The 13,113-nt window shown below is 41.8% G+C and overlaps 1 protein-coding gene across 3 annotated transcripts in view; it reads left to right on the top strand.

Moving 5' to 3' along the window:
• The first annotated feature begins 6 nt into the window (after positions 1-6).
• RUNX2 (runt-related transcription factor 2) overlaps positions 7-13,113 on the top strand; it is a 138,488-nt gene continuing 125,381 nt past the window's right edge. For 2 of the 3 annotated variants that reach the window (XM_010863082.1, XM_010863083.1), the window contains exons 1-2: positions 7-385; positions 9,240-9,396. In XM_010863082.1, coding sequence (XP_010861384.1) covers positions 14-385; positions 9,240-9,396 — 529 coding nt within the window. In that variant the 5' untranslated portion in view covers positions 7-13. Of the gene's footprint in view, positions 386-1,397; positions 1,886-9,239; positions 9,397-13,113 lie in introns of those variants that run through there. The other variant, XM_010863084.1, reaches the window with a different exon arrangement.

Below are 13,113 nucleotides of genomic sequence, written 5' to 3'. Positions count from 1 at the left end.
TGTGGCTGTTGTGATGCGTATTCCCGTAGATCCGCGCCCCAGCCGGCCCTTCAGCCCCCCCTCCAGCAGCCTGCAGCCCGGCAAGATGAGCGACGTGAGCCCGGTGGTGGCTGCGCAGCAGCAGCAACAACAGCAGCAGCAACAACAGCAGCAGCAGCAACAGCAGCAGCAACAGCAGGAGGCAGCGGCGGCGGCAGCGGCGGCGGCGGCGGCGGCAGCGGCGGCCGCGGTGCCCCGGTTGCGGCCGCCGCACGACAACCGCACCATGGTGGAGATCATCGCTGACCACCCGGCCGAACTCGTCCGCACCGACAGCCCCAACTTCCTGTGCTCCGTGCTGCCCTCGCACTGGCGCTGCAACAAGACCCTGCCCGTGGCCTTCAAGGTAAGAAACTGCGGCTGCCCCCGGCCCCCCCTCCCCCGCCCCCGGCTCAGCGCCGCCGGACCTGCCCGCAGGCGTCTCCGAGCCTGCGGGGACCCGGGTCCCGACCCGGGAGACCTCCAAGGCTCCGACCTGAGGGACCCCCGTCTGGCCCTCTTCCTCGGGATCCCCCAGCTGGGCTCGCCGCGTTAGTGGTCCCGCACGGATCCTTCCCTCTCCCACTTGTGCCCGCAGCCACCACCTCCGCCCGTGTCCCCTCTATCCGTTCATCACCCCTCGAGCCTCTCGGCCAAAGTCCCGACCCACTCCTCTGAGCCTATCTCCCCTCCCACAGGAATCCCCCGGTGCCCACTCTCGGAGCCGCCGCCGGGACGAGCTCCACCCCGCCCCCCACTCCACCCGGGCGAGGATCCGCGGCGTTCTCCCCTGAGACTCCCGCGCCCCGGTCCCCGGCATCCCGGCCCAGCCCGTACTGCGGGCCGCTGCGCCGCCCCTTCTCGGGATTCCGCGGGCTCCTACCCTCTCCTCCCCTCCCACCCAAACGCCCTTCGCCCGTCTCGGCGCCCCTTCTCTGACCGGCTTGCGCCTTGGCTGTCCCGGCCTCTCCCGGGCTCGGGGGCCAGTGTTCGTGGGGTGCCGGCGCCGGGCGTTCGCGCCCGGGGCGGGGCGCCGGGTGCCGGTTGCTGGCGGCGGCGCGTGGGCCGCATTACGGGTGTCCGAGAGGGTCCGGGCAAATTTAGGGACTCGCGGAGCAAGTGATGGGAAGGCGGGACGGGGGCGTCCTCAGCCTGCAGACCCGCGCCGATTCCCGCTACGGAGGAAGGCGGGGCCGCCGGGGTCGCCGCGCGCCCGGAGGCGGGGGAGCCCGGGAGTCCTGGGAGCCAGACCCTCGAATGCGAGGCGGCGCGGGACAGTGGAGGGGCGGGGGCTCGCCGCGCCGCGAGGCTGAAGGGAAACCTGCGAAATGCCTTCGGTTCGTCCGCCTTGAAAACTGAGGTGACACTGTGAGATTTGCCTTATTCTTTCTTTTAAGGACTCAGACCCCAAAGGTCCCTCCCGCTTCTGAAAGGTCGTGGGAGGCTCGGGTCAGCGACCTGGGCGCCGAGGCAGTGACCACCCCCCTAGGCTGTAGAGACCCCCCCGCGCGTCCCTCAGCGGCCTCCTCGGTCCGCCTGGCCCGTTAGTTTGAGGGCGGATGTCAGCAGCCGGAGTCGCGGGCAGCGGCTCGGCAGGTTGAGGGTTTGAGGGTCCGGAGTCTCTGTGATGCAGTTGGGGTCCCCCAGCCCCTGGCAGCCCTCGCCCCCTCTCAGAGCGCCCTGGGTTGCTGGAGAGACAGGGTACCCAAGCCCTTCCTCCTCGAGGGATTAGGCGCTTGGGATGGAGGGGGCGGTGAGCCAGACGCGGAGGAGAGGGCTCGCAGAAAGATGCTTCCGGTCCAGTCTAGCCTCTGAACCCGCGAAGGTGGACCTGGGTCCCATGGGTTCTGGGATTGTGGAGAGCAGGGTAAACCAGGTCTTGGGGTTGGGTGGAGGGGGGGAGGGAGGAATCCCGCCAGTTCCTCCCTTGTGGACCCTGGGGCCAAACTCCCACGGGCCACTGGCAGTTCCCTGTTGTTGACCACCCCCCTGCGCCATGCACCAATTCAGATTCCGTGTGTGGGTGGGGTGGAAGGAAAGAGGAGTCCAGGTCAGTTAGAGCTGGTTATCTCGCTAGGTCTTCTATCACAGCAGGAATCAGAATGAATTATTATGGAAAGGGGATGTTGCATTCTGGGGCAAGTTTCATTTTGCACTTGGCTCAAGAAACGTGTGTGTGTGTTAACCGTCCCATTTCTCCTTTTATAAACCACCCATTTTGTAGGTTAAGCGTTCCTTCCTTGAAATACGGAAAGCTCAGAAAATAGGTGAATCGTAGAAATGTGGATTGTCACATTTGAGAGAGATCTTTTACAATTCATCGTCCAAGGGTCCAGAATTTTCTAATTAGGCTTATGTGAGAGTGGAAATTTGTTCCCACCTACCTTTCCCTCCTCCCTAAATCCCCTCAAAACACAAACAAAAAGCCCTGGATGAAAACAGCAAATAATAAAAATAAATAGATATTATATATGTAAAATGCCAGAAGTCAGGATATGAAAAAATGAAGGCTCTAGACGTTTGATATTCTGCATTCCGTTAGTTTTGCTAAACATGGTTTTAAGGTATAAATGTCTTGAACTATACTCTTGGATTTATGGTGCTGAATTGATTCTGAGCATGAATACTTTGACTAGAAAGGCTCTTTTTGGCACAAAGATAGAATGCAATTTAGTTTGAGCTGTTCTCAGATGTTTTGGCTATCTTTTCTCATTACCACCCTTTTAAAATTATTTTGAAAATAAATTGCTTTCTCTGTTATTCATCATACTTATTTTTAATTATAGAGTAATTTTACTTTTAACCAGTAAACAAAACCATAGATAACACATGGCCATATTAAATTGAATGTTTTAATTTGTATTAACTGAAAGATAAATTGAATTAACATACATCTTGACTTTCATGTTTTCCCACCTCCCTAAACTTGTGTTTAACAAAATTCAAATAGTGGCGGACAGCTGACATCCACTCAATATAGAAGTTTTGTCTCTATTGAAAAAAGATGTGTAGATACTCGGAACATCCAGATTTTGACAATATTTTTGTTTGTTTTCATCTGAATGTTAGTAAAATCAACCTCTTTTTACCTTACTTTCGAGATAAAAGCCTGTGAGCGGTAGACTTTCTAGACTCTTGCAACATAATCAAATACATCTGCAAAGAAGAAGTAATATGAAGAAGTCTCAGTTTTAAAAGTGGTGACAGCAATTTGGCTATCATATTCAGAGCTATGTACAAAGTAAATTATAGTGTTGTTGGGTAGATAGCAGACAGGTAAATGTATTTAATATAGAACTTAATTGTTGAGAAGTCTGGTATTCAAATCAATATAATATTTATTGAGCCCATATTTTATGCCTGTGACACTGAGCTCTGCAAAGTAGAAGATCAGAAATGAATTCAGTAGACTGTGTTTTGATATGTTAACTTAAAACAGTGCTTCAAAATGATATTGGTGGTGTATTGCATTAAGACATGTCATGTACTAGCGTTGCTCATCTGATCGTGTTTTGGAATTATACGAGAGTACTTAATTCATTTATACGCTGACGTGAAAAAGGGCAAAAACAACTTGTATGCTTTAAACTACACCAAGTTGTTTATTACGTTATATTTTTAACAAAGTTCTGCAGTTTTGAAATGTTCAGTCCTCCCAGGTGTCAAGGAAATGGAAATAAATATTTTTAACGTTTTTCTCAGGTGTATGTCACTGAAAGCTTAAAATAGTTAAGGCATACTATTAGAGGATCCCAGGCCCTTTCTGTCTTGGGTAGCTGCAGTGATGAGAAAGCGATATGCAAATTCATTGCATTAGTTAATGGTCAGGTAGAAACAGTGGGGAGAACGTGTTAGCCCTGTAGCCAGTAGCACCCTTGTAAGTTAGGAGTCTGTCAGCATTTTCATCCTGAAGCTTGGTGTTCAGGGTTCGTAGCTCAGTTGCTTTAAATAGCTTCAAGCTGAAACACTATGTAGAAATTTTAAGTCCAGATGTGTATTTTAAAGTTAAAAGTAGTGTAAGACTATTGCACTGCTTTTAGTGAACACTGCTCTGTATATTTACCAGGATCATATGTTTTTCTGGCAGTGTTAAAGAAAGAAAACACATTTTTTGATATATGATCTATTGCTCATAGTTAATTCTGCATGTTTAATAATACCTTTCAGTATTTGTCACAAGTAGGGTTTCAAAATGATGGAGCAATTTCTATTTGAAAATAATTTTTTTGACATCATTGGCCATTTTTCTCTTCATAAGCAAATATGTAGCTAATACCTATTTGACATAGTGAGTTGTATTTTCCTTACGTAATTAGCGATCAGATTTTATGTTTGTGTCATTTTAATGTAATTATACCTAAACAAAGAAAACAGGTTATTAAGCCTGTTAAAACTTTGCTAAACCTACTCTGAGTTGCTGTGCAAAACTATGTACATCATAATAGATCTCAAGTTGTTTGAAGACAGACTTATTTTTGTGTTATGCCTTTAGATGCAAGAAAAATTATTTAAAATTCAAAATTTTAGGATTGAGTAAATATAAAACTTACTGGTAAGACAATGGAAACAAATAGTTTTAGATGGAAAATAAATAAACAAAAAATTTAAAAAACTTATATTTGAAAACAGGCATGGTAAAATGTCATTAATTATTTTTGCCCCTTTGGGATTGCTGTTTTTATCTTTTTAGAAGTCCAGAATATCCATTGTTAGATGCTCTAAATTGGTTTGATGCATGGCTTGTGAATTTCTGGCTTAAACTGAAATAATGCCCATCAAATTTCTCTGACATATAGTATAAAAATTAAGAAATGCTATTTTATATTTACTCTTCTCTGTACAGTTCAATCAGGTTTTTCTAAGTTCTAGGTTAGAGTCTAAAAGTAACTAATATTTGTGAAACTTTGTGATAGTTTATTTAAAGTTATCTTTACATAATTACCATAGGAATAAAACTTTTCCTTTTTGCAATTACTCCCTGACCTTTCTTTTTATTCCAAAGACAGATTTGGTCAGATTCTATCTTGAAAAATAATTGTATTTCAATTTTGCTGCAAGTACAATGTGCCCAAGTGATATTGGTCTTTAAGAGTAATTGATTAGTGAAGACTTGACTTCTGTCTATGGAAATGTCATAAGCAATTTAAATTTCCATATAATAAGACCACAAAAACAATTTTAAGGGCCTGAGTTAATTCTCTATTGCTCCGGTTTCAGAGTAGCTCACAGATTTAGTCAGAGGAAGCCTCATAAAAATTTTCAATAGTGTTTTTAGAGTTAAATATCCTTTTACTTTATTTTTCACAAGCTCTGTATCATGTGATTTAAATGCTAGTTATCGTGAGGTGCGCTAAATAAAGGAACTTCTTTCTCTGTTCTGAAATGTCAGGACACAAAATTACTTCCCTCTTCCCCATGAAGTTTCTTGAATTGGTAGATTTTATATTTGAAAAACACCTAGAAAAGTAACTGTTAAAGTTTCATCACAAGTTATTCTTTGCAGAACAGAACTTTTGTATTGGGTGGTGTGCAAACAAAATTTTGAGTGCTAAACTAACTAATTAAAAAGTGATTTTTGAGTGCTCTCTACCCCTTAAAATGTTTTGCATTGCTTGGGTTTGGTGCAGATGAAATGTGTAAAAATTTCTTGATTCTTTTGGTTTTCTTTTAGATAAACACAGTTGAGTATCTCCAAGGGAAACTTTTTAGCTTCAGAGATCTACTTCTTTTTTTTTTTTTTTTAAATCCTCAAACATATAATTATACTTGTGATTGATATAAAGTCAAATATATTCTCTGTATCTCCCTTTTTTTCCTCAGAAAAACATTAGTCAATCTGATTTGGTAGAGTGAATAGCAGGAAAAAAAAAAAAAAACAACCCAATAGATTTAGCTACTAAAATAGAATTCAGCCAAAACAGGAAAAGTTATCACTATATCTTGTTAGTTAGCACTTTTTTTCCAGGCCAAGTTGTAAGCCTCATAGAAGACTCACACAATTTGTGATGACCTATATGTTTTGTTATTAAATGTGATACATAAAACATACCATTATTTAATATAGCCATTATTATACTGCTTAAGCAAAGAAAAATGGATTTATGTATTTCACTCTTAGGGATCTTTTCTTTCATATTTTCCCATATTGAATCAATTTTCCTTTTCTTCTAACTAAAAAAAAAAATCCATTATATTAAAAATATGCAGTAAAATAATAATGTCCCAGAGCTCTAAAAAACCTTTATATTGGGGCAGATTTCTTCACTTTTTTTCCGAAAATTTTGCCAGCCTGGAGTGAAACCCATCAGCAGTCCTATATCTCTCAACAACACCAAAAAACATCTCAGGACATGAAGTAAAGAATTACATATTGAATTGAACCCTTTAAGGATGCTTATAAGGAAAAGCCTGTGTTTAGCACACAGCCGACTTGGAACAGAAGTTAGCCTGCTCATCTTACTAAAAGCACATCATTATAATTATACTCTATACTTATGGTATATCTTCTACATTTTACAGACTTTAAAAAAATTATCTCCAATTTATATTGGAAAACTGTAGTTTCAGGAGATGAAGTTACTTGCGATCATGGCAGAGGGGTAATAGAGGTGGGGGGAAAGACGAGGGTCTCTTGATTTTTGGTGCATTAATTCTCTTCTAAAGAGTTCAACTTTTCTGCCTTCATTAATACACTTACTGGTTCCATATTTACTTTGACATAGAAAGCCACACAGCAGGTGTTAAAACACAATATGCTGAGTGTAAAAAATGTCAAGCATTCAAATGAATACTGGCAAACACAGTTATTTCAGTATTTTTCAGATGTGCACATTTTGGCCTTGTGAATTTGAAAAGTTGATGAGTACTTTGCCCCCGTCAGGGGTACAGCATTACCTGGGTTCAGTAGCTGCTTGAGGCACTAGATCAAGTATGCAGGAAGGAAGTCATGCTCTCATGGGATTTACCCTTGACCTGGGAGACTTCTCAGATTGAATAGAGTAACCGTATATTCCGGGTAAAGGACAGTGGGCATGATTCCCTCTCCTCTGGGATGGAAAAAGTTGTCAGAAAACTAGTTTGGAGCAAGGGCATATTGCCTCTAGCTGGGAGTGCTGACTCAAACTTTAACTGGTTCTCTCACGGACTGTTGGCGGTGGGACATGATGCTCTTTATGGAGCTGTTTCATTTATTCATTTCAAAAATATTTATCAAACACTTACTCTGTGCCAGGCACTGCTTTGGGAGCTGAGCATAGAGTGGTGAACAAGGCAGATGAAGGCCCCTGCCTCTTGTAATTTCTAGTCTCAAATAATCTGGGCCGCTAGAGAGAGTCTCTTAGCTTTGGGCTAGCATATCAAAGGGAGTAAGATGGTCATTCCTATATGTACATTGAAATGAGGATTATTTGAGTACAATGGGATACTATAGAAGTGGATTCTATAATTTGAGGACAGCTTTAAGATTTTAAACCAAAAGGAGGCATGGATTTCCTTGGTGGCTCAGATGGTAAAGCGTCTGCCTACAATGTGGGACACCCGGGTTCAAGATCTGAGTCAGGAAGATCCTCTGGAGAAGGAAATGGCACCCCACTCCAGTACTCTTGCCTGGAAAATCCCATGGATGGAAGAGCCTGGTATGCTACAGTCCACGGGGTCGCAAAGAGTCGGACACGACTGAGTGACTTCACTTTAAAGGAGGCATAGAACTGAGAAACAGCCTAAAAGAACAGTAAAGGTGAAAAAAATATTGACATTTTTTTTTTGCTTTTTGTTTGTTGAGTTGTTTCCCTGGCTGGAGCCAAGGGCAGAGTGGAGGGGTGTTGGAGCAGGCTTCCTCGGTGGGGGAAAGGAAGTTCTAAAGTATAGTGATCATGTCTGTTTCATCATGCTGTAAGAAATCTGCTTTAATGAGAGTAATGTACGAATTGTATTGGGGGCACGGAATTAAATGCTTTGGTTTGCTTTATGGACATCTTGATAAAAGAGGGAGGAACAGAAGGGTGAGGGTAATATTTGCCAGACGGCAAGCACACATGGGTATTGTCATTGGAGGGTGGTGGGGTTACTGTAGTTGGAGCCATGGCTTAGTCACCGCAAGGGCATCTGGAAGTGGAATGAGCAAGAGATGGAAATCATCTGAATATTATAGGATCCTGGAAGTTAGCTGCGAGAAAGGATATTATTAAGAGGCAGGCCCTTGGTAATAGGTTTAAGAATAGTGTGTTTTATGTATGACAACAAAGACTCTGCACCGACAGTCCCTTCCGGGCTCCATGTTAATCAGAGGCACCTATCTGCAAGTTAGCTGACCCTGGTTAAAAGTGTGTTCCCTGGCAGCAGTGAAAAATGTTTATTAGCCTCAAAGGCTGATTATTCTGGATCCTGACTTCCCCGAGTTAGTCGGCTGCAGGTTAACTGCTGAAGATTAAGGAGGCAAGTGTGACATTCCAAGATGGCAGATAGGATGAGACAGAAGTTTGGCTAAAGGTGCATTTTCTGTCTGTACCACTCATGTGTCAGTGATCATTTTCAGCTGGTTACATGTCTTTATTCCTGTGCCTAGACTTTAAGCTCATGATGGCTTTGTATATTCCACTGGGTCCCACTCCAGAGTGGGCACTCTGTCATGATTTGCAGTGTGATTGAATGCTGAATATCTAGCTCAGAGTAAGTTGATGAAATGTAGTTCTGGATACCATACCACATTTAGACTTCCCTGTAATCAGGAACTGTAAGGTTTCCCCTAAATGTCTTATCCCATAGAGCTGACCACACTTCCTTTTTTTGGGGGGGGGGTGGGGTGGGGGGGTGGGGGCTGTGATCTGGCTGAGACCACACCTCAGGGAGCTCCAGGCTGCAGACAGGCAGTGCCTTAATACATATGATGCAGTCTGCACATGGGCCGTCAGCTTTCCTTCTGTGGTATAATTCCTATGGACAACTTAACATGGGGATTTAATAAAAATGTACATATATTCTGTGAAGAGTCCAACAACAAATGAAGGAAACTTTTGCATGCCTTTGAAATGGGTGGGCCCTGAAACGTTGGTCTCTTTGAAGTGGCATCCGAACCCGTATGCAGATGCCTCCGTCCTGTCTGCCATTCCTGGACTAGAGCACTAAGTCCTGATACAGTGCATCCTTTATGATGAGACTATATTCTCAGTTCTTCAGCTTTTCTGAGATGCCATTATTGCTGCTATCTTTCCTGTTTTATGTAGGTGGTAGCCCTTGGAGAGGTACCAGATGGGACTGTGGTTACTGTCATGGCGGGTAACGATGAAAATTATTCTGCTGAGCTCCGAAATGCCTCTGCTGTTATGAAAAACCAAGTAGCCAGGTTCAACGATCTGAGATTTGTCGGCCGGAGTGGAAGAGGTAGGTCTCTGGTTTTTCATATGGATAATGGAATAAACACTTTAGGATCCTCTGATGAAATGTAGGCTAAGTCTGTATACAAATCAGCACCTTCTACCGAATAGAATTACTGAAAGTTTTCTTTAAATACGTCCAGATGAGGTTGAGTGTTTTAGTGAGTACTCAGGCCTTTTTCATTTGTTTTATGATATTGAAAATTCAAACAATGTTTTCAGAAGGACCAGTTCCTAATTTCACAGGGTGTGAGCATATGAGGTGGAAGGAAGAACAGTTGGAGATTCAAGTTCTGAGTTATGAGGAGCCAAATAACTGAGTACTTTCAGTGGCAAAGGGCAAAGAAAAGGGAGTGCATTGGATCAATTTCCTGGTAATATCAATTTTGCTCTAAGTTGTAGCAAGGACAGCTAGCATAATGCTCTTCACTTGTCACATATGTTACCTCTGTAGGATTTAATTTACTCCTATAGGAACTTATTTAAAAATCATAGGCTTTTATAGAAGGCTTTTCATTTGAATAAGTGAATAATGTATTACTTATGTTAGAATGACTATGTGGAATTGCCTAGACAGATGAATGATTGGGACTCTAAATATTTCCACATTATTTAAGACTTTCCACCATCCATACCCCCCATTCAAATATTAGGAATCCTTAAAAAGATCATAAAAGAGAAAATAATCCTTTTTAGGGTTTTCGTAGCTGTTTCATAAATGCGGTTAATATTTTTTTTAAAAAGTCTCAAAGAAAACCAGTATTTTGGCTTTTATTTACTTATTCTATGGCAAGACTTTTAATCATCATTCATTAGAAGTTTTATGTTCATTTACTGATTGATTGAATCTGACATTTCCATTTTAAGTATTTTGATGAGAAGAGGGAAAATAGACCACTTTAGGACTGGAGTGAAATAAATTATAAATAAATTATAAAGACCTGTGGAATGACTTCAACCCAGGTTTGTGTTAGGAAATGAGAAGCATCAATTTTTAAACCATGTCCAATAATTGCCCTTTAGTTTGGATCAGATGTCAAATTATTACCATTGTAAAAACTTGATAAGGGAAATTCATGCAAGACTGTTTCCGGTGAGTAGTTTTAGTTTACTTTCTAGGAACAGGGCCAAGAAGTTGTACTTTTTAACTTAAAAAAAAAATGATGCATGCTAATGAGATACTGTCACTGAAGATTTGAAATAAAATGAGAGCCTCTGGTAGAATCAAAACTCAAGGGGTTATCTCTGCATCAGGTATAGTTCACTTTCATTAAAAGAAAAAGAAAGATACATCTTAGTCTCACTCTTGACTGATTAGGTGTAAAGTGTTTATGAGTGTGTATTCATTTTTCCCCGCAGTTACTGTGTAGGCCCACTGTACAATTCAAATTTCTTTTTTTCTAGTAAGAATCAAGAGAAATTTGAACATGATGTATCTTCTGAACCTGTATCTTCTGAAGGGCATCTTTCTTCTAATGTAATATTACTTTGTTAAATTTTAGTATTTAAAAGACCAGGCGCTATACATCATTTTACAGATACAAACTAGAGTTTTCATTTATCTGGCTTTTGTATGATATGGATGCTGCATAACTTTTCTCTGATCAGTTTGAGTAGAAACTATGGCAAAGTGATAGTGTACTTTGTAAACCCTCAACATATTTATTTAAGAAACTTCAAAGAGAAACAAAGGGTGTGCACTGTTTTACTATATTGGCTTTCTGAGTTTTGGCTGGTTTCCCAAATAGTAATTTTTATATTTAAAAAAAAAAAGACAGACTTAACTGCTTGCAGACTTTTCACGCATGGAAGATGAAGAAAGCTTCTTTTGATGAAGTGTAATTATGTCCAAACAGAGCTGACCCCCTCCCCCTATATTTCTTATGATCTTAACTGAAGAAAGTATGATTTTTCCTTTGAAGCAGCCGGGACTTGGTGGAGGATCTGAAATGCCACAGTCTGCTGCCAGAGGCAGGATGGAGAAATTGGTCCAGACTTGTCTTCGAGACTTAGATTGGGGGTGGGGGGAGTGAGTGGAGAGAGAAAGAAAAATTGATGTATCACTAATAATAGATTTTTAAATCAGGGCATTGATATTATATGAAAGGAAACAGTAATATCAAGCTGAAATGAAGAGGGGAAAAAGGACAGAGAATATTGATGAGATACTACCCTTTGAAAAAAAAAATGGGTCAGTTCTTCAGTGGCAGGAAACCCTTTAACCTGCCTGTGTACCTGACCTGCTTCTAACAGTCCCTTTCCAGCTTCCTCTTTGATTTTCACACTTCTATATTTCTCTCAAGTTTTTAAGTCTGGGTCAACAAGATGCTGCCATTGTATCTTCTGCCCAGCTATTTACATTTTCTATTTTCAGTAGCATTAAAAAATGAAAAAAAACAGCAAGTTCCTCAAATGCTACATTTTTTCATGGGTAGAAAGATACACTCTCAGGAATTAAAAAAACAGTTTTCGATTTGTAAAGCAGTAACATTGCTACTTACTCTGGCCTTATGGGTTATCTGAGGACCACAGCTTTTGGAAGTGCTTTGGAATAGGAGTAGAGCTTCGGTGAAACTTGCATTCAGTGGAGAGTGGCTTACATTTTTAAATTGTCTTTTCTCTTTTTCTTCTTTATATGTTAAGCCAAGTATTGAAAGTGACTTTGGTCTTTAAGTTTTCTTGGTGTGCTTCCTCACTTTTGACGTCAAGCGAGTTGCTTGTAATTTACAAGCACTTCTAAACACCTGTAGTGTGCAGAGCGTGGTACTTTGTCAATTCGGGATACAATCTGTGCTTATAGTCTTAACTTTCCCCACTATTTCTGACAGCCCCTCGGGCTAGGTTAGAATTGCCTTTCAATGACAGGTCCTATGTGTATCTCAGAAAATATATGACTTGAGGACATATTGAAGAACTAGTTCCTAGATGAAGCTAAGGATGCTACAATTAGGTGTCTAACGAGTGCTAGCTCCCTAAGTAAGAGCTTGCATTTTTTTTATCACTTATGGAGAGTAGTAAACAATGGGATTTGGAAAAGTTTTTTTTTTATTTAAGGGAGTAAGTCACAAATACTCATATAAACATTTGACTTCAGAAATGTATCACTGTTTATAGGGACGAGAGCAAATGACCTAGTTGGATGATAGTTTTTGCAACCGTTAGGTTCGTGTTCCTTCTGAAGGGGCAGTAAGAAGTGGGAGGAACCTCCTTGTCTTTTGTTTTAGTTGTTAAAGTACATCTTGATTCTTAGGATTTGATTTTAGAAGACTTCAATCAGACTTTCATATTGGTTTCCTTTCTCTCAGACCCAACTCTTTTTAAAATGAAGTCTTTATAGAAAATCAGTTCTGTTGTGAACATTGGATGGTGAGTTTTATATTTCACCTTCTTTTGTTCCTATGTGAGGTGTTTCTATGAATTTGGAGAAGCATCAATGCATTTTAATATCCAGAGTACGTTGTGAAAGTCTCAAACAGCAATATTCTCAGAAATGGTTTAGGTAAATTCATGGGCACTGTCTCTTGCGGTTATTAAGAGTCATTAAAGACAATTGACGGAGAAGGCGACGGCACCCCACTCCAGCACTCTTGCCTGGAAAATCCTATGGACGGAGGAGCCTGGTAGGCTCCAGTCGATGGGGTCGCTAAGAGTCGGGCACGACTGAGCGACTTCATTTTCACTTTTCACTTTCATGTATTGGAGAAGGAAATGGCAACCCACTCCA

This window comes from Bison bison, unplaced genomic scaffold, assembly GCF_000754665.1.
Source record: "Bison bison bison isolate TAMUID 2011002044 unplaced genomic scaffold, Bison_UMD1.0 scf7180017864487, whole genome shotgun sequence".
Taxonomy (NCBI): domain Eukaryota; kingdom Metazoa; phylum Chordata; class Mammalia; order Artiodactyla; family Bovidae; genus Bison; species Bison bison.
Note: the sequence above shows the minus strand (reverse complement) of the source record. Positions and strands in the feature narration are given on the sequence as shown.